This window comes from Odontesthes bonariensis, chromosome 1 (assembly GCF_027942865.1).
Source record: "Odontesthes bonariensis isolate fOdoBon6 chromosome 1, fOdoBon6.hap1, whole genome shotgun sequence".
Lineage (NCBI taxonomy): Eukaryota > Metazoa > Chordata > Actinopteri > Atheriniformes > Atherinopsidae > Odontesthes > Odontesthes bonariensis.
This window is the reverse complement of record NC_134506.1, coordinates 30,659,767-30,682,370: the sequence shown is the minus strand read 5'-3', so window position 1 is coordinate 30,682,370 and position 22,604 is coordinate 30,659,767. Positions and strand designations below refer to the sequence as shown.

General features: G+C 43.3%; 1 protein-coding gene across 5 annotated transcripts in view; it reads right to left on the bottom strand.

Annotated features, from left to right (window-relative positions):
- Positions 1–726: 726 nt before the first annotated feature.
- The window catches only part of shf (Src homology 2 domain containing F), a 90,814-nt gene continuing 68,936 nt past the window's right edge, over positions 727–22,604 (bottom strand). For 2 of the 5 annotated variants that reach the window (XM_075464097.1, XM_075464114.1), the window contains 4 exons: positions 18,526–18,669; positions 11,680–11,854; positions 11,425–11,544; positions 727–4,017 (listed from right to left, as the gene is read on the bottom strand). In XM_075464097.1, coding sequence (XP_075320212.1) covers positions 3,831–4,017; positions 11,425–11,544; positions 11,680–11,854; positions 18,526–18,669 — 626 coding nt within the window. In that variant the 3' untranslated portion in view covers positions 727–3,830. Of the gene's footprint in view, positions 4,018–11,424; positions 11,545–11,679; positions 11,855–18,525; positions 18,673–22,604 lie in introns of all 5 variants that reach the window. The other 3 variants (XM_075464123.1, XM_075464130.1, XM_075464106.1) reach the window with 2 other exon arrangements.

Below are 22,604 nucleotides of genomic sequence, written 5' to 3'. Positions count from 1 at the left end.
CGATGCTCCTTCAGAACGTCTGCCAGTTACTTTGTGGCCAAAATATCCTGCGCTGAGACCGCAGTCCCTCAGTTTCAATAAAAATCCGTAGACCTACAAAAAAAAAAAAGCGTAGGGCATTCGTGAATCTCTGAGATCGAAGCCATTTACAGGAAAAATGGGTGAAAAATGCCCCCAAAGAACAGAAAGATCCTGTTTTGCTCCTGTGACAGAAATATGTCATCTTTAGCTTGATGCCTTTTGAAAAAAGAAAAAAAAAAAAAAAAAAAAAAAAAAAAAAAAAAAAAGAATCGGGTCATCCGTCTTGTGCTAAGCTCTTGAAGAGCAATTTTCAATAGGTGTACAGCATGGAGAGACACTGCTCATTTGCTTTAAACGTAACTAGAAAATAAAAGGTGTGACAGCGAAATATATACGAATTATGAAATAAGTCACAGACATATCAAGCACATGCTGCTGGAAAAAATATATCACAAGACTGAGCAACAAAGTGGATCAATAGAGAGCAAGTGTTGAATGACTGGCTTGATAATAGCTCCGGCATTCTGTCCTTGACTCAAACAATGGTCGCTATTCCCTACTTATCGAGTGCTTCACCATGGTAACTGATGATGGTGGAGGTACTGGAAGGGTAATGAATCTTGTAATGATGTCTGTGCTTTACTGTGGTGAGTTTGTGTGAACAGACAGAAAAGAAAGGGGGAAATCAAACTAGCACCTCGCACCTTAAACTCATAAACCCAACTTTATTTTTGCACCGTGGTGCCTCTACGTCCCCATACAATACATTCAGTATATACATTTGGCCATGAGGGACTATACAGAGATGTGTTATAGTAGTGCATACATACGTGGCACGAAAATGAACACAAAGAAAACTCATACATGCCACTTTACCACAGTAAAGCTAGACACAAGATACACTCGGGGCAAGTCAATGGCTGATGGCTGCTCACACCAGAACACACGCACACACGCACGCACGCACACACGCAATTGCACCCTTAACAAACACTGCTTCACGCATGCACAACTGTGTGTTGATACACACGTTCACGCACAAGCTTTAAGACACTTCTGAGGGAGGAGAAGGGCCCCGTCAGGTTTTAGAAATACCGGGATGTCGAGAGTGTGCCTGCTTACTGCAGCAAATCCCTCCCCCCTGTCAGAACACCCTTCCCTCTGTGGCTCCCTTATTCGTCCCCTACATTTCTCCAGTTCCCCTTTCTCCAAAGCTAAGGCTTCTCTCCAGGCAGTGCGGCCATCACACGCAGGCCCTTAATGCTCATCAGCAGCGGTAACTAAATAAAGACTCTACAGTCAGTATTTGATCTACCAAACAGTGAACATTTGCAACATAAAGGGATATATAATCACACATAGTTTAGTTTTCTAATTTGCATTCCTTCCCAGGATGACTTCCCTCAAGGGAATACATAGGTCCAACTTTGACAACATACTGTTCCTCGGTAAAAACCTGAAGAGGCACGCTCATTAGACACACTGATCTGTTGACAGCGCCGTCCGTCTGCTCACTTGCTGCACCGCTGATCATGCCACGCTGCTGATTCCATCTCCTCCTGGTGGACATGTTGTACCATCACATTAGTCATGAACATCTCTCCGAGGCAGAGGCACACACTCCTATCATCTTCCCTTCAGTGCCTGCAGTTAGAATAGTATAGTTGCATAGCACACAGCAGATAAATGATCAAAGTCCAATATGCATTGGACTTATATATATATATAGAGTGTGTCGTGCTTGCTAAAAGGTCCGTTTCTGATTGATAGTGTCATTTTCTGCCATGGCCTCCCACGCACTACATTTTCACGTTTACTTACTCGCTAGAAATCAGTGAATCATGCAACTCATAAGACATGCATTAGGCCGTCTCATTAGGATGATGTCATGATGCTATACTATGAGCGTATCAGCTGCTTGTGGCTCCAACTGATCGATAGAAATATCATTGACTCGATAGTAAACTGCAGGGGGGGGGGCTAAAAGGACAAAAATCTCTGAGCGTTGCTCCCAAAGTGGGATTGAAGAATGAAGACAGAAAGTTTAGAACCAAAGAGCTTTGAGCACAAGCTGTCCGCAGGTAACAGCAGGGTTAGAAACACACTGGAACTCTCACTGTGCGCACATTCTCGTATGCATTCAGGCGCCCACGTGATCATCGCGTAGGACACACTCACATTCACACGTGCATGGACATCTGGAGGTTTTGCTGCGAAGCGGAAGGGTGACGGGTTGAAGGAAGGTGTTTATCTGGTTGGACAGACAGCACTGTGATCGATGTGGGGGGGTTAGAGGGAGGGAGGGTACGCCATCATCTCTCGCACGAGGCTTGGCAGTTAATGGTCGCAGAGTCAAGAGTGGGGCGGCCGAGGCAAGCGAGCACTTAGCAGAACAGGAAACAAACTTAAATTCAAAGCGCCACCGCAAAAGTGACTGGAGGGAAAGTCCCAAAAAACACGATCACATCGGCACAGGGCGATGAGGGCGAGCGGGCTGATGGGTCAATCACAAAGCAGGAGCACGCCAGTAATAATTACCCCAGAATAAATTACAGTCACAGAACAATCGTTAAAAGCAGAACTGGAAACAAGCTGATCTAGCGGACTGAACTGACCCATGCATTATAAGGCATTAAACAAACATTTGTTACTGACATCACACAGTATTATAACAGTGACTATACAGACAATTGCTGATCTGGAAAAAAAAAAAAAAAAAAATCTGCTCAATTTCATCACTCTGATTAACTGTATTTAAAAAAAAAAAAAAAAAACATATTCCTGAAACCAACAGCACAGTTTTAAGGGAATTGGGAATGTCGCAGGGAGAACAGATCGATGTCTGCAATCCCATTGTACCTATTGATCTGGAGATGGGCGAATGAAATTGATTTTCTGAGGTAGACAATGCAGGCATATTTCATTCTCCCAATGTAAAGCCATTCTACGGGGTGGGGGGTGGGGTAATTTGGTCCATTTGGACAGGCTCTGGTCTCCAGCCTCTGCCAATTGTACTGTGTCAGATGGCTCGACCCATCCATCATGCTTTCCTGCCTGTCTCACCAGTGTGGTACTTACACTGTCACTGGTGTGATACACCCACTCGGTGATGGATAGCAGACAACATGCACTATGACAACATAGAGAGATCAGTCTGCAGCGCGCACAGGCCCGGTGTGTCCTCACAGCTGGGGACGCACCATTCATGTTCGGTCACTTTATTCAATATGCTGGCCGCGGTACGGGGCCCACGAGGACGATAATCGCTCTACACGTGTCGTAAATGATGCTTCCCTCACAATCTTCAAGTCCCCTTTAGAAAATACGACTACAAGAAGAACAGAACATGTCCAAATGAGAAGCTCGTACAGCTGTCAGGCTGTGCACTTAGGAAAAAGGTACAATAGTTGATCAAAAGTTGAACCCAGCGACATGTGATATGTTGTACCTCTCTTTTCTTTGAGTGTTAAGTGCTATGGGTAATCAGCTCAACAATCACTGAAATGATCTTCCTCAGATAGTCTCTGATGTGATGAATGGATGTCCGTCATAAATAAAATAAAATACAATAAAATAATGAAATATGTTTGCCGTGTTGACTCTGTATGAGATGCAGGAGGCCTTTGACACAGGGTCTGGAAGCTGTTGGCCAGTGAGGTGAGTCAGGATCAGCAGTTTTCAGATGCCACTCTTCATCTTCCCGTTGACGTGAGCCTTACTGGTTCTGTCCGGAGGGACGGGGAAGCGTGGAGCCGCAGGGTGGCCCAAAGAGTTCTGAAGGGGCAGACGCCTGCAAGTGACCGAGAGCACTATAGTGTCCTGATGGCTACAGGGTAGAGCAGGGACATGTGTTCGGCGCCCTTGATGGGCAGCTTGCGGCTGGAGTAGAAATGGATGATCTCGGGTACGCTGTCCAAAGGGCAGCTGTTCTGGCCCAGGATGTACTTGTTCTCCTTCGTCCGCGACAGCTTCATGTGCATGAAGCCCTGGCTGCTCCTGGAAACAGAGTAGGGCAAGAGAGAAGGACAGAGAATATAGTTAGCTCAATTAAAACGAGATTAAAAATGATACGCTGATGATTGGCAGATACACTGCTTACCATGGCAGGCTGTTAGCATGCCAACATTTGCTAATCAGGAATCAGTCAGGGGATCACGAAAGTTTATTCAGCTGGTCCTGTAGTGGTTGTCATGGTAATACGCACAACTGATGTACAGACAGTTTACTCAAAAATGCAAATTCCAACCTCATGGTAGTGCTAATTTATCTGCTAAATGCTGGGATATTTTAGAGGAAAAATGAAAAATATGCCAAGGAGGAAGCACCAAAGTCCTAATTGGAGACTAATGCCCATATCAACACTCCTATTGGAAACCAAACTCATTGCAGCCCACTGAATGGATGTTGAAATATTACAGTTATTGTTGCTCGATTTATCTAGTTTTAAGATCCTCTCAGTTTTGAAACAATAACCTGAAGACGCCTCGCATTTCAAGTACATCACTCATCATGGAGAATTAACCTCCTTTTAACCCATGAAAGTGTTTGAGAGAAGCACAACCACTGAATGGCTATAAGGCTGGCTTTGAGCCACTTCGATGTGGCTCAAACCACAGCCACCTGCCTGTAGAGTTTTGGTGTGCTGCCCATCGTTAAGCAAAAAAAAAAAAAAACAGGCAAAGCATTTGATGATCATGGTGACCTCACATTTAAAGTGCGCAGATAATCCATCAGATGTTTAAATACCTCCAACCTCATGATGGCGCTGTGTCGTATCTTTTAATTTCGGCAATAACATTTCACTGGTCTCATGTTCGAAGTGAGTCTCAATTACTTCATCACTTCCGGAATGGTATCAAGTCTGGATTACACAATCATTTAAGACCACGATCAAAGGCAACGTGCTGTAAAAACACACACTCGCCCACACTCATCACGCTGGCTGTCCAGCTCTCTAATGCATTGTCATTTCGGATTAGAAAAGGCCCGAGTGTTTATTGCCGGCGGTATAATTGATTTTCATTTCTTGTAGCTAAGTTTTGATATTTATTACAGTGCTATTTGAAGGAGATATGACATGTGATCATTGTGTATGTATTCTAATAACTGCCGGATGCAACGGTCAAAGCTCAGAGTCAAACTTTTACTGTCTGCTCCATCATTTCTGCATCAGTTTAACAAGTTCATGACGCCGGTACTTGTTTTGGTCATTAGTTCTTGATTTAACAGTTGGCGATTTGTCATTAATAATCTTCATTCATAATTTGATTAAATATTAATATCTGTCCTTGGACACTTATTAATAATGCTGAAAGCTAAAAGTAGTTCCTACTGGGTTCTCCAACGACTGATAACTCTGAAGCCGCCCGGGGGGGGGGGGGGGGGGGGGGGGCCTAAAAGGAGTCTAAAAGGCTAAAAGGAAAGTTTCTTAAGGTTGCTGCCTTTCTCAAGCAGAGTGTAAGGATGAGGCTAATGAACCCTCCAGATAAATCACTTAAGCCACGCCAATAAATGCACAGCAAATTAAAAGCCCCCCGTGTGTTTCTCTGAGCCTTCGATCGATGCATTTTACAGCTTGCCAGTAATCTTCTGCTTTAAAATAGAAAATGACTTTTTAGACGTTAAGTGACGCGACAGTAAGCTTTAGCGAGGGGGCCCGATACAAAACAAATGTTCCCCCACGGCCTGCAAATATACACTTAGGATACATTTTCCCTCCAAAAAATCCCCAAAACATTAGCATAATTGCTCCTTCAATCAGCAGCTAATGCCTCTAAGACGTTATGATTGCTGTTGGCTCAAGCACTAGCCTCAGACACGATGGCATGTCCTGTACATAACATGCAGCGCTTGTTTCCAGCTCATTACACTTCCACCTGTTCTGCATCGTTTCAGTTTTTTTTATTTTATTTTATTTTTTTTTTTAAAAGCTCATGGAAAAGCATTAAAAGCAAATGGAAACCCTGTTTCTGCTATGATGTTTTTACCAAGGAAAAGGAAAAATGAAGGAAAACTTCATATCTAAGCCTATTTTTTACTGACCCAGCTGGGTTGGTAAGCTGGTAATTTTGAGCATTTTGCATCATGTGTGTGTCAAACTCATGGAATATGACTCTTATGACCAAGGGCAGGCAGTGGGTAAGTGGACATGAGGTTTGAAGTAGCAGAAATATTCATTTTACCATCAACAAAACCAGAGGATGGGGAGATGTTATCGTGTCAGCAGCAGACACGAGCACACATTTCTGTTCCTCGGAAGATGCAGACGCAGAGATTTACAACCTTGGTCACGTGCCTTTGTTTCTATTCCAGGATTACGAAACGCAGAACTCCCACTTTTTACAGTTAACGAACGTATTCCTACTGCAAATTGGTGCACGTAGTTGTAGCGCCTTATCTGTGATGAGCAGGAGCGCGGATTTGGCTTCAGGCACCGTAAGTGTGCGGCCACTCTTAACTCCTCACTTCACTGCGTGTTTAAAGCCAGCGATGGTGTTCACTCTCTGATGCAAAGAGAGAAAGGATAAAACAGCGATAAACAAAACTTACAAATCTACAAGGCTCAATTAAAAAAGACCCATCAAAAATAAGGATATAATAAAACTGATTTCATCAACTGAGCCCAATCCCGCTTTAAGAACTGTGATAGTTCATTTAGAGATAACAGAGAAAGAAATTCATGATGACTATGCACTTTGTATGGAAACGGGTGGGGATGGCTGAAGTATTTCAAAGCTTAAAAGCTTTTTTTTATAGACGAAATGAGGTAGAGTGCTGCTGAGCCATAAAACTGATGTAAACAAACTATCAGACTTCTCCATTACTGCGCCGCAGGATGCGATATCCCAGCACGTCGTTAAAAAGTTCATCATGATTTGAGGAACGCAGGACGAATTTCTCCTGCTGCAGGTCTTTTCTGGTTTGATGATTCTGCAAGCGGCGCCCATCAAAGCTTATTTGAGAAATAAATAAATAAATTTCTTCCCTGCAAAGTGAATTTGATGAATCTTCACCAGGAGCGCTGGGAGCAAGAGATGTTAGGTTACACGGAGCCACGCTTAAAAAGGCAAACACATCAATACCATCATTTTTAGATTCCCAGCAGGTTTTCCAGTCAGTGTTCGGAGCTGCTTATCGTGTTACAGTCCCGCGGAGACGGAAACCAGGACAACGGAGCAACGCAGCACTGTTGTTGATAAAATGAATATGAGGCTGTTTTTGAGTTGACAGGCCTTTGTGGTGTTTTCGTGTCCCTGTGTTTGTGGACCTGCATTTGCGTAATCAGGATGAATCTCACCGGGGAGGTCTGCTGTCGTGTTTATTGAGGTTTATGACTTTGATTTGAACCAAATAGCACTCATAGCAGGAAGAGCCTGACAGCTTATCTCCACCTCCAACATATTGCTTTGTGAATGATGCTCTCAGTGTTATGAATTCACTGCAACTGGAGGCCAAAATGATAATAACCCTTTGCAGAACGCGCAATCTTTTTAAGCGTCACTGGACATCAGATACTGTTCGTGTCCTATAATCTTATATGAGGACAAATTCAATGAGCCTTTCTGGGACGATCCCTATCAACTTGTGGGTCATAGCTGATTAAAAACAGCACAATTAAGTCCAATCAGGATGATGAGCATACCCATAAATATGGGGAAATACTTTTTGCAGAGTGCTTTCGATTTTACTTTTCAGTTTATTTGCACTCTTGTGTTAAACTGAATCCCTTTTCTTATTTCTCTAACCGTGTCTCCCCTCAGACAGCGGAAACAAGCTGTGCAGAGGTCCCTCGCGAGAAGAGAAACAGGATGACAGCTCCGTCTGAGAAACTCACGAGGGGTTGGATATGTTCCACCTGAAAGGGAGAAGAAAGGAAGGAGACGAGGAGGTGCAGGGAACAGAAACAGAGAAAAAAGGGCGTGTATGGCAAAACGGATGGAAAAAGCTGTCCATTCCAGCCAGAGGACTCGAGAAGCGGGTGGTCTCAGGGATGCCTGTCTTTATCAATAATGCAATACACATTTGGGCCACCTCATGGCCTCATACATTTTTCAGCGGCCTCAGACATGGAGTACCTTCACCTTGGGTTTCAGCTCATTTTCCATGGCAGCAGTGGGGGAGCACTTGTGGGTGAATGCTGAACTCGGAGCCTGTTAGGGGGCGGCACCCGTCATTCCATGAATGAGATGGTTCTACGGGCTTAACGTGATTGATGCCGCAGCCACAACATGATGTCCTGGGAAATCTATGAAGTGCCTTACACAATGGAGGGAATGCATCCACGTCACTGTTCCACAAAGACACACATCCGGCTCTCTCGACAGGAAAACAGTCTACATGGCTTTCTCTGACAGACGTGGGATTTGGAGTATAAAGAGTGAATATCATCTTAAACGAAAGACGACCGGTCTCGACAGGGAACTCTGTGATCTGGTCGGTTGAAAAAGGACATTAATGTCTGGCCAGACATCGTGTCTCCTGTGGCATACTGCGAGTACTGAGACATCTCTGACGATGTCACATACAGTCTCTCTATCAAAATCAAATTTGCACCTGAAGGTTCAACGGCAGAAACCTTCATTCTTTGCAGATGATACGCCTGTTTTGTAATTGTGCAGCAGGTGTTTTCAATGCATCTATTCAGCCAGCAGGAATTGCGACGCAGGTATCACATGACATATGTCACCAAAACACATAATGAGAAAATATGCAACTTTAAAACGTGCCCAGCAAAAGAATGCACTAACCCCAATGAAGAGAATAAATTATCGTGGATAAGTTGTTCTTTTCGCTATACTTTCAACATCTGCTGTCGTTAAAACTTGCCTTATAAATGTCAACTTGTTTCATCCCTAAAAGGACAGAAATCTTTCAGGCAAACCACCGACAGGTCTGTTGAAGGAACGCGTAGGTCATGTTCTGTAATATTCTATAGTTCTTCGTAGAGTCACGGGTTAAATCATTTCAGCGCACAGATAGAAACAGATCATCAACATCAACAATACAGAAGTCATCCGATGACTTGGTTAAAGATGCTCAATACAGTAGCTACCATAGAGGCACAGGCCAACTACTGCCCATCAGTAAAGCTAGCTAGCTAACTATACTTCACATATTAGCTCTAATTGTGCCGACCATTAGTAAGGGTCATTTGGACATCTCTGTTGCTGGAATGCTGGAACTCCAGAATAAAGAAAAAAAATTTGTCTAATTCATGTCATATCCCTGGTTGAGTTCAGTCTGGGGAAAAAAAAAAGAGACATATTTGGGGCGGTAAAGCCCTCAGCGTTAGCTTGGCTCTTTTTCACTATTATACTTAAAATGTGTTGGCACAACTAGACCAACAAGAAAAAAAATCCCTACTATTTATTACATGTATGCTTCATAACTTACCATTTGACTCCTAATGATACGGAATGTATGTGTGCTACTGGTATGTATCTATTTGAGTGTTAAGTAATGTATTTCTACCCAGAATCTATATTGATGATAATAAATCTATATCCCCTCTAGTTCCAAAGACTGTGGGCCATATTCAGTTATTTAAAATGACTTTCCAGAGGAGGAATGCGTGACAACATTAAAAGGGCTGAATATGTACAGAAGACAACGCTGATGGATCATCACAAGGTCCTTTCCGTGTTAAAGAAAAAACTACCCTCCACGACATCTGGCCAGCTGAAGAGCACTCCCCAGGAGGTGGACACCTGATTACGTCCACCACAAAGAAAAGAATTTACCGGAGCAAATACAGGGGGCTCGCCACGAGGTACAAATCACAAAGGCGATATCAGACTTTTCCAGGAAACTACTTAAAAAGCCAGAGCATTTCTTTAAAAGTGTTCTTTAGAGAGATGAGTCTAAGATCGGTTTGCAAAAGAATGATGGAAAAAAAAAAAAAAAAGACTCGTGATCTGAAGAAATACAACATCTTGTGTAAGACGAGTGGAATCGTTGTACTGGAGTTGGCACGCATGGCTTATGCTGCCACTCGGTCACAGTGTTCGTTTCGAATACGTGACAGAGCTGTGCAGTGACACGCCGTCAGCGGAGATTCAGACCACTGCAGCACACCAAAAGCATCTTTAACAATCAACACAACTGATATTAAAGGGCGAAGATGGGGAATATAACACAAAGAGACCACAAAAATGTAGAAGATGAACTTTTTCTTTTTAAGTTGTGCGGATTTGTTCAACTTCTCCTCCTGTTATGTTGCACAAATATCTCAAATAATTCAAATTCCTAAACCTTAAATGCAATATTTTTGACTTGAAAGTCAACGTCCCAACTTCAAATGCTCTTCAATCTTTTCATCCTACAGGAAATATACTATGGTGACTTACAGAGCCATAATTAAGAAAAAATATCCCAAGCACGTGTTTAGTTATTACTTAACCTGTCACACACCCTGGGTAGCTGTCATCATTTAGTAAATCTTTTCATCTCACCAAAAAAGATAAGCAACGACATGAGCATAATCACGTGATCATCCAAATGAGGGAAGCAGTGACAGTGGCATGGAGAAAACTGCATGAGCAGTGAACAGATTTGTATTTATTCTCCAAGACATACAAGCCTCCAGCAAGAGGATATCTGCTGTAACAAAGGCAAATCCCATCTTAAGGTTGACAAACTGTTGGTGAGATTTTTCTAAATGCCATGAGTGTCTGACGTAATTGTTCAAATATAATATGCTAACAAAGATACTAAGGTTTCATAGCTACTAGCGACTTAACTACACCTGATTTTGGTGTATAGTTACAAATTTCTGCTTTTGTTTCTCACACTGTTGCCATAGTACCTGGATCTGACACCCGGTAGCGAAAAACCTTGAAACCCCCCCCCCCCCCCCCCCAAAAAAAAAACACTGAAGCTGCACATTCTCTTCAAAAGGATGGGATGTGACTGCATTGCGGGCCTTGAAGCTGAAGTAACCTCTTCCAAATGTCACACTGCAGACTAAAGCAATCAAACTTGCTCCTTTGAACCCTCTGCTGGAAGCAGCGTGAGCAGGGGGTCGCCAAAAAAGGGCGTCTTTAACCAAGTTGCCGGCACATCAGCAAATGAAGAAGCCGATGCTGTCAGAGGGGGGTTACCAAGGAGAGATGGAGGACAAAGCAGGGGCAGGTTGTACAGTAGGAGGTAGACAGAGGTCTGAGGGGTGAAAAGTATTACCATACAGAAAAGACGCAGTCAGCAGACCAACAGAGAACAGGTACACAACTTGTTCACGGTGAACAAATCATTCAAAATACACTTTAATCTCAAAATCTGTATCGGCCAAACGGGCAAGACCATGTCGAGCATTTTTCAGGTTACATTTTCACAGAGGCACGTCACGTGCAGCTCTGCATCTGATAATCCTGTTAGCCGTTTAGGTGATTAGTGTTTTGCCCTTACTTAAGGGAGAGGGAGTAGTCGTTCTTGCTGGTCTCGCTGTTTCTCACAAGGTAGCTGGCCTCCTTGCACAGCCTGAGCAGAGACTCTGCATCTGTTCGGCTGATGGCTCCGTGGTACCAACTACAGTCAACGGCAAGAAATAGAGACGAACAATAAAATGGTAAGACTGTATATGTTAGAACAAAGAGGGGAGACTTGCTCCTGAACACAAAATATATATATATATATAAAAAAAGAAAAAATAATCCGACTCACAACTGGCTTTCTAGAGGCATCGTAGGGTCGATACGTTCACCGAGAGAGGAGCTGCAGTGGTCGACAGAGGTCATTTTGGTGTTGACCAGACAGCCACTGGAATGCCGCTGCAGTGGGCGAGTTTTGCCGTCCTTGGTGGGCGACATTCGAGACTTTTCCACCCCGTCAAACTGGACTGTAATAAAGGGAAATGCAGCTTGAAAAGACGGGTTGAAATTCTGAAACATTTTACAACTCTGATCACAATAATAATAATAATAATAATACACATCCTGTGTGTGAACTTCAGCTGAAAGTTGGTTTCAGGTCACTTGTGTCCTGAATAGGCAGTAGTTATTTGTAAAGCTTAGGACATAAATTTGTGTATTTATTTGTTGAACTAGATCAGTGCAAATGTGTGAGAACCGAAATCCAGGTTTTGCTTTTTCATTCACACACCCACAGAATCACTTTGTGCAACTCATCCAACTGAAGGGCATGTACACACAGTGGAAGAGGCATAAATCAATCCTTCCCCACTGTGTACACATTCAAGCGAAAGAAAACACACACAAACTTCCCCTAAAACGTTCAAACCATGTGTCTGTAAATACAATCATATCTGCTACAGTATGTGTGAGCATGTTCACTCTTTATACACACACACATGTGCAAACAAGCGGATCTGAAAACTTAATGTGAGAAAGTGCCAACATTAGGACACACACACACACACACACACACACACACACACACACACACACACACACACACACACACACAGAAAAGAAATTCCACATACAAGCCCAGCAAGTTAAACATTCATCTGGCTTTTCAAGCTTCCACGGTCCACTGAGGACATGACAAGCTCTCTTGGCAAACCTCACAGGGAAGTGTTTGGTGGTATGTGCAGGCTCGAGGTGACCTGTACTCACGGCATGGCTGCCGAAGGTCATCGAGCTAAATCTCAGCCAAATCACGACACAGAAAAAGGCACGAACATTTATTTACAGATGCTAACGGGAGACAAACAGAGAGGGTAATATTCACAAGGACAAATAGGAGTGAATCTGCACCTAAGGCAAAGAGTTACACATGCTGAAAGACTGAAAGCCTGGACAGTGGAGATTCGAGTCGTGCCCGTCAGAGCTGGTCGTGTGTGTGTGTGTGTGTGTTGGGTTCAGCCATTTTTCCTCAGCCATCCATCACTATAATTGACGTCAAACCCCCCCCCCAGCTTTGGAGAAAGAAAACTATTTAGAGCCACTGACACGCTTCTCAAGCAGTAACAGAGGGGCGGCTTCCAACGTCAGCTGTATGACAAGCTTTAGCTGGAGACCGCTGACCACTTTCAGGCTGAAGACACATGCAAGGGAAAAACAGGATGAAAGTAGACAGTCTCTGTTTTGCCGGCCTAAGTCACTTATGGCCAGTCTCGATTCCCCTGTTTAATCACCCCAGCTGAGGAAGGCAGGCACTGTACAGACAGGCAGGCACTGTGATGTTCATGGCATGTCGATGGAGACGGACCTACATCTGTCTAGACTCTGCATTCCACTCAGAGAATTGCATTACACTGTACAGTCTGTGAGCTTGCCAAGTGCTCCTGTATCACACTGAGAGGAAGGCCCGGCCGTTTTTAAACAGTCAATTCAGCCTGCACGAGACAGTACAGCAAGCTTGAGAAAACAGCTAAGTGGGTCCAAACAGGATAACAAGCGATCTTCTCTTGCGGTAGGAGGCACAATATGTGCAAATGGTAAAATTCAGCCACTCTTAAAGGTGGGGTATGAGATCTTGGAAAAAACGGTTCCTGCAAGCTATATTTTTTGAAAATACACAACCTTGCCTCTCCCTTCAGCCCACCCCTCGAAACCACGCCTTCAAAACACATGAACGAGTCACGAGTCTGTGAATGCGCAGGGGGGAGGGGTGAGGGGGGCTGACGGTTGATTGGCATGTCAGAATCCAATAGAAGTAACTCTCATCATTACTTCTATTGGTCAGACATTTCCTCTTGCTACACCCTCTACAATGGGCTAAAATATTATTTTTTTTTTCCAAACATTTTATTTTAGTGGGTGCAATGGGGTCGTGAGGAGGTTTTCAGACAATATGATAAAAAATGCTCCAGAAAACATCTCATACCCCACCTTTAAGTGCAAACAGGCATTGATGTGACCTTTCAATCCGGGGGGGGGGGGGTATCTAAGTGCCTACTGTTAATTTGTCTTGAAGTACTCCTCACAAGTAATTTTCCTAAATATTTAAATTTTATGTGGTAACAACTTTATGTCTTACCAATTCATTTCAGTGAGGAATATTTTATTATATATTTTATCTACTTTTAAGCTGACCGAGACCAAGGGAAAACGGCCACGTGCACGTTATGCAAAAATAGGTCTTAAAAATGATGGCATGCCTGGAGCAGAATTTTGTTTCTTCTAAAACACCTGAAAATCTCATCGGACTCTTTGAAGAGTCCCCCGTCTTTAGGTAGGGAGCTACAGGATAACACATGTAAATGTATATAAACTTATTAGAACTAGCTCCACCTCAGTAACTGAATATAGTGTGATGATATACAAAAAACAGGGCAGGCCTTACTTTACATCACTTTCCATTTCAACAGATGCTTGTAATGGAGTATTTATCTAGTGTTTTTTGTGGTGGCTGAACTCTTTTTGTTCTTCCAGTAATGCCTGTTGAACACTGGTCCGTGATTGGACATGATCAAACATGTACTATGGATTGCTGTTAGCTCGCGTCCAACCACCAGGGGCTCCCCTTAACCTCCATACTAAACCCCGGGTTGAACTCGTTGGCCTTAAGCTCACCAATGCGTTGCACTCAACATAAACTCATGGAAATGATTATTCCAACTGACTGATTGTTATCTTGGCCTCTGCACTTCTGTTCGTTATAGGGGCTACGTCTGACTTCTAAAATGACGGCCAAATTGTACTGCTGCATGACAGCTGGGTAAATTGTGGTTCTGACCTCAGACTCGTGGATAAGTATGAGCTGCAGCCCAATTTCTTCCAGCCCGCTGCGTGGACTGCAGACAATCAAATGATGCTCCTGCGTTGCAAGTAAGTGCATTCAAAAGACATACGTTGTGTGCTCATTCATACAGCCCATCTGATCCGTAGGCTGACTGCTGGGGTAACAAAGAGAGACAGATGAACATACTGTATATGTGTTGGGGTGAGAAAAAGCGTTTCCATGGAAACTGGCCGAGGGGACGCAGGAGATGCATGTTTGCTCCACTCAGCCCTGTCAACGCTGACAGATCACAACATGGAGATGCAGCCAATTGCTCACCCTCCTTCGCTTTCAGCTTTCCCTCGTTCATTTTGCATATGTCCTGCCCGGCCTCTTCCTCAACGTCTCTCCGTCACACTCTCCTCTGATCTCTTCATCTCACACACTCCAACCTCCACTCTTGAACTCTCCGTCTTTTTCGCTTTTCTCTCATGCTTGTCACTGATAGTAAGAGATACGAGGAAATGATCTGCAGGAATGTCTCCAGAGGAGGAAAAGGCAGAGCAATGTTCTCCTACCTCAGCTGTTTCTGTGGGTCAAAATGATTACTTGTACACAGAAAAATCTTTCTCCTTACATCTTATGCCCCGATGTAGACTGCACTTCGAACATCCCATAATCTGATTTCCTGTGTGCCTATGATCTACAGAACAGAAGCTGGAAAATATTTTTGTTTTGTGGCCCAAAGAAGAATGTGCGTATTGTACATCTACAGCCCACAGAGCCATCAACCTGACCTCATGTCTTCACATTTCCTCAATTCTCTAGACGCTACTGTAAATTGCAACAATCATGGCTTTTCTGACCTTGCTTATACTTTCCTTTTTTCCCTCACCACCAATAATGGGTTGAATGGCTGCTCTCAGAGGAGCTCACCCCGTCAACCTTACCTGTCAGAGCAAAGCTTTCTGTAGGGAGAGCATACAGTTCCAAAAGAGAAGTATTCCCCCAAATGAAACAAAAGCTTTCAATTTATGTCCTCAAGTGTGAAAACACTCATGTCCGCTTTGTTTGAAAGCCATCTAAGCTACTCTAGCTACAAACTGTTGCAGAATGATGTTTTAAGGTTGAATTTAAGTGGGAGTGAGGCAAACCAATTCGCCTTTCATTCTTCGAAGTGCACAGTCCGAGACATGGCTGACAGGAGATTGACGAGAGGATTGGCTCAGAGGAGAACAAAAGCCCTGAGAGGCAGCTCAAGGGGGCCGGGACGTTGAAAACACACACATACGCACAGGCACGTGTGCGCGTCTACCCATAAACACACAAAGACACATACAGAAATTTGCTGGGACATCTTGGTGTGTTATCAGTGCTGTTGCTTGTAAAGCACTGCAAATGGAAACTGTGTATCAGATTGAACTGTCAGTCAGATGGTGACTGATGGCTGAAAGACCTGTCCCCTTCGAGCACGCAACTTCCTTCAGAGGATGCTGCAAATGAATAGAAAAAAACAGGAGAGTGACAGAGCGGGCTGACTGCCGTGGACACTGGGTAAAAATAAATGTCAAAAGGACATTTCTGCAATTAAAGCACACCCGACCCACATGACAAAGAGCTGCAATGTAACAGCACAACAGAAACATACATAGCATGAAGAACACGAGAGCGTGTCCTTCAGCAGACATCTAATCACACATAAACAACAAAGGAACTACTACAAAAATGGAATGGCAAACTTCAAGCAAGACCCACACAAAAGAGAAAGTAACATTCATCACTGAGGATTCTGAGCAACCCGACTACTCCTCATCCCCAGCTGCACGCACACTCCTGCGCAAATGTCTCTAATTAAGCTGGCTAATTAATTCTCATTTGCTAATGATACTCCTATCAAAAAGGATGACTACTCTGAGGGGCGAAGTGTGTCGTCGACTGCTGTGTTGTGAGGTGAAAATGAAGTTTTCCAGCAAGGTTTTGTGGAATGATTAACAGGTCTGCATCTAATTAAAAATGCACTGCGCACTGAAATTGCTGCTCAGAGAGGTCGGGCACCACAACAATTAATAGCTTTAAAAAGGAGAAAATAATAATAATAATGAAAAAGAAAAGTTCTGGTTCCACTTTTGTTGATATCAATTATGTGCAGAGAGATCTCAAATGATGATTGGTTGGATGGGTGTTAATAATAGTTTTAGAGCTCTGCACCCGCTGCTGAATCTATAAGTTGAGTCTCTGAAGATCCCTCCCATCTTGAAATACTGTTCCCTCTTTTATGAAGATTTCAAAATGAAATTCTAATTAGGTTTTCCAAGACAAAGGAATTAGCCTCCAAAGAGCCTGGCAGTGAATCCGTTTAAAACTAGATCTTTATATCTTTCAAATGTCTCTTTTTTTTCAGCCTTGGAACATCAAAGGAAAGAGAAGGTGAGGGAGATGCTTAAAAGCATGGACAATTCATTCATTTCAAAAGGAGGGCAGCTCTTTATTACACTCAGACGAATAGCCCTGTTTATATTTAGATGTAAAACCAGCTCTGCTAATCTGCATTTCGGCTGTGATTATGAAATTCAATCTCATCTATATTGGAACAAACCATAATAAATTGCCTTTATAAACACTGAGGCTTAGCTCCGTACCCTGTCTGAGCAAGTCTAGAGTCTGTAAGTAACCCTGTGTATGATGGATGACTAATGTCTTGGTATGTAAGTGTGGGTAAGCCTGCACTCTGAGGTCAACAGAGTTCATTGTAACTGTATTCAGAAGGGTCGTAGAGGGCATCAACCCCCCCACGTGCGTCTGCCCCGTGGACCTTTGACCTGAAAGTTGCAGAGTGGGTCTATAAAAGCCAAGACAGAGGGAGGATCACTTTACAGCTGGACGCCAATCTTAAACCCACTCACATCACACCGGGAACCAGAACGTTTCCCATGGATTTATGGACATAAATCAACTTCTTGCCCTGTCCTTGCCTATAGCACACAGCGGTGTCCTCTTACATGGCTTCGCTCTAAGTCTTCATGCTGTGCCTGGGGAAATCCCATTCCTGGCATTAGTTCTGGTACAGGTCCTTCTTTTCCCTCGGCAATTACAGCAGTGAGAGTGTGAGTGAGTGCGAGGGCTTCAAAATGCAACTAAAGGTTCTCTTGGTTAAAAGTAGGGGAATTACTTATCCATTGTGCCCGTTATGATGATAAATGTGGCAATAAGTCAACAGCTGAAATTGCCTCAAATGAGCTTGATTTTTCTTACTTCAGGTAAGCCACTTGTAGAGAACAGCGGGTCGAGGGACATCTGGGATGGTTATGAGTATGTTGACAAGAGGAAATGGGGGTCACAGCGAAAGGCAATTACGCATGCAGAAGGCAGTTCAGCACAATTAAAACTAATGAGGCTTCAGCCTAAAACCTGCACAGGAGTTAGTGATTTTCTGCCACATGTAATCCAGATGGAAAAGTGCAGTCATTACCGAGCTAATGCCCAAAGTCATATTATTCAGTGCATCTCAAAAATGAGAACTCTTTCATTAAATCATCATTAGCTGAAAAAATTCAAGACAAACCGTCCAGATTAAAGCAGCATGTCTGCACTTATACGTGCTTGGCTAGATTTGTATTTTTTTTAAACTGTCCTCTTAACAGATCAGGCACCAAACATGAAAAGGAACTCACAAAAAAAACAAATATGGGATTTATCACTTAAGTAATAAATACACTTTTTACTTTATAAGTGAAAGCAGACAAATGGAAGGGTGGATAATTGAACAGATAGACAGATGGCTAGACGAATGGATGGACAGACGGATGGATGGATGGATGGATGGATGGATGGATGGATGGATGGAAGGAAAAGGGGCTGGACAGTATGAACACCAACACCCACCATGGTGGTGCTGGTCACAGCTCGTCTGTCCTGGTGACGGCTGAGCTGTCTGGGAAGGAGACTCCAGCTCCTCCGCCAGGGGAGGGCTGGTGTTGAGTTGGCCGACAGGAGGGGGCCACGGTAGGTCCTTGATCACTTTAATCTCTACTGCAAGTGTCCCCAGAGGAGATGTGGAGGGAAAGAGAGGACAGCAACAAGAGAACAACGGTAAAAGGAGTGAGGAAAGGGAAGTAATGACAGAGGAAAGCAGAAGAAAAAGAGAAAAAGGAACAAGGAGTAAATGGGAAATCCTTTAGTTCAGAGCAAAAGATGCCTGCCTTGACCGCAGGTTTATGCTGTGATCAAAGAATCAGCAGCACCTGTGGACTAGAGAGCGAAGGATCACAACAGGACTGAAAAGGAAGTTGAGTTAGATTTAAAAACAGGGCTGGCTTTTATTGCTTCAACTTTGAATCAAGTTCTGAGCAAAATACAAAGACTGCTGAGGGCCTGAAAGCTACAGAACAGAACTGAAAGTTTCCTTATTCAACAAAATGATTTATTGCTTCGCTCAAAATCAGCAGAAGGCTATTGAAGCCCAGCCCCAGCTGTAAGATGGACACTTTGAACTTCTAGTGTATCTGTGGATACAATAGAAACATGGCAATTCAAAAGTCTGAATATCATATTCTTCCAAGGTCTAATTCATAGGGTGCATGACACACTTAAACATGGCATGGCACCCAAATAATGCATTGCTGTGCTTTAAAAGTGCACACTGCAGTGCAGCAGCATACACTCTGCTGTGATTCTGACCTTAGGACTATATATTAAGACAAACGGCAAAGTAGATAATATCTGTCACTGACACGTACCTCATGATAATCCATCCAGCCAGTGGACATTACCCGGGCTTTGCCCCTGAGATAATGTATGCCTCATGTCCAGCCGAGACATTAGCAGGCTAAATCGAGCACTCTCACAGCAGCACATCTGTTTCTAACGTAGGGCCACTTGTTAAATAGCAGAGAATACCTAATGAATGAGATGGAGAGGGAAAGGTTTTTTTTTCTCCTTCATCCAAGATAGCCTGCGTCACAAGCCAAGACTAATAAATAAATGTAGTCCAACAGTAACAGCTTCAGAAAACTACAGTGCTGCAAGTTTCTTTAGAGGCTGTGTTATTCACGGTTTTATGACGGTTATCTAAATAGATTTCAAAACAAACCTTCCAGCAATGCAAGCGCTATTACGAATGTCGTGTCACTGTCCATGGTGCTAGAGATGTTACTCCAGTACGTGAAAGGAGAGGAAATGGAGTAAAAAAATTAGTATGGTGACATCAGGTCAGCTGCTACTTATGGCAGTTTGTGCATTTTTAACAAATCCAGAGGCATCATAACAATTTAGTGGTTGTTTTAAGCTCCTGAATGGGAGGCAAAATAACCAAAAAAAACAAAAAAAGGTTGGTTAGGTTTTTGAGAGTGAGGTCAGATATGACAGTTCACAATTGTAAGAGTCAGGCATCTGACTTTAATGCGAACGCGACTGCCTACTGAAACAGCAACCATGAGTACCGGATACCCCCCCATGCATTATTCGAAGCAACAACAACAACAGACGCCATCGTATTTTTGAGACCACTTGCAAGATAAGACTGAGGCTACGGCTACACGAAAACGAAACGAGGTTTTTTTTGAAAACGGGTTCGAAAATTCTTGCGACCACACGGAAACGCGCTGCTGTCCAGACGAAAACGATGAAACGATGCAGTACACACGCCACTGTGTCACGCCACGCTGTGAGACAATAGAGAAGTGTTAAAATTGGCTCCCAGCGTCAACGTGTGACTGACGCAAAAACGTTTTAGCTGTAACAATGGAAACGAAACGAGGCCGTTTTCAAACTTTCCCACTCTGGAACCCGTTTTCAAAAACTATCGTTTTGGGGTAGTGGGAACGCCGGCTCCGTGTGGCCGCGACAGCGAAACGATAAGAAAAAGTATCGTTTACAGTGAAAAACGTTTCCGTGTAGCCGCAGCCTGAGACATGCAAATGGGAGTTATCGCAGCACATTTGTGGAGGGCATTTAGCTCTGAAAGACAGCGAGCATTCATCCAGCTTGCTTTGAGCAGCTACTGCTAGCAGCGCTGTGGCAGTTTTGCAGGTTTACGACAACAATGCCCAGTGCATGCGTTTTTGTGCATCCTCACTCCTGTTGCAGAGCCACATATCAGGCATATTTGGGGTCTATGGGGGGAACGTGAACATAACCAACATGACAGTTATACTGTGAATCCTTTGTCTTGTCCTAGTCATGTAAGGGGTGATGACAGCTTTATCTAACTAAGGATGTGAATGAAAAGAGGTAAAATAAAATTGTTTGATGTACAATATACATCCTATTTTTGTGTTGATGATTTTTTTTTTTTTCAGAACTATTACACATGTAGTTTTGGCCAGTGTTGCATTGGTTAGAGCAATGTTTATTGTACAATCATTAACTGCAGCGGAACACGAAGCAAGCTTTGAGTTAAGTAAAGTTAGTAAATCGAATACGCCTTGAAGGACAGTAATTATTTAGTAACTGTATGGTAAGATTTTCAATAAGTAACACACCTTGTTAAAAAGAGTTGACTAAGTGCTACTGCTGCAGGCTAACATGAGATGAATACAACTGACTTCATAAACATTCATGTGTAACGGTGTGTTGGTATACAGGCTGGTTTTCAATGGAAGCATTAAAATGATGTTATAGATTTGTGTCCTCCACCCTGCAAGGAATTACAACAAGGTGCATTATAATTAGAAGCAATATATCCGAGCTAGATGAAGGGGGAAACTGGAGAATATTCAATCCGACATGCAATTAAATAGCTGGGCTGGTGGTGTCAGGGGGCTAATCTCAATAAAGGTGGCTAGAGGGAGGAGCTGCACGCCGTCGATCGTGATGGGAGAGTTGTAGGGCGGTGGTGAAATGGAATCACAAGGTTAAAAACTCTGCAAGATATAACTTGCTCTACTTTGTGGTGAAGTATGGGAGTCTCTTCCAATGAGATTAAAAGCCCAACACTCATTTCACATTGCCGATTAGCGTGTAATTGTTTGGGGAGCAGAAGGCTGCCTGCACTCTGCAGCCTCACTGTGGGGACGAGGAGATGATTTGGTTTGGATGAACGTGGCTCAGACTCGCTTGGTTGCATGGCTGAATAATGGCATTCAGCAATGTGAAAATTAAGAAAAACTTAAGTTGAGCCCAGTTGGGTGCCTCACTTTTCAATGCATGTAAAAGTATTGCCAGCCCCTTGGTCATAACTTGGTTTGAAGTGTTTGTATTCTTCCTCTTTTGAGAAATAATGCAGAGCCAAATAGCTATTTGTGAGGGGCGACATAAGAACGTCCAGCCTTCTTTGTCGCCTAACCTGATTGCATCTGGATCAATATGTCATTTCTCATCTGCATAATCCCCAATCCATATTAGTGAGCAACTCCTCTTGTTGACATAGGAAATGAGGCTGTGAATGATCCTGGATCAACAAAGAACCTATCGCTCACAAAATTGTCCGGCACCAAATACGCCACGTGAGGAATTTTAATAGGAAATGGGAAAATCTGAAAACATCACTCTGTGCACTGCGTGTCTTATACATGTGGTTTATTTTTGCTTCACCGCTATCTTCACAGAGCTGTTCAACCAGAAAACTAAATCAAAATAAAAAGTATAGAATACTTCAACAATGGAGAAAAATCTTCTTTTAATCTATGATTATATTGTCTTTACTCTTTGAGGAGTATTTATTTTCAAGGCCAGGTATTTGTTTGTATGAGCATTTCATTTGCTCGTGGCATTTCATCACTATCAAACAGCGCAGCACCATAAATCAACGGCTATGCTCGTTTCCACCAACGGCATTTAATTTAGCTCTACTTAAATCGGTTGGCTAATTGCATGCATATTCACAACAAGCTGGAAGATTGTGTTGTTATGCTGCTTATTGTGAGCGGAGAAGCTCGAACCACAAAACCAGGCTCGTGGCCACTCATTATTATTACAGATAACAATGGTGTAATGCTCTAGGGGAATCGAAATGCCACCTCAGA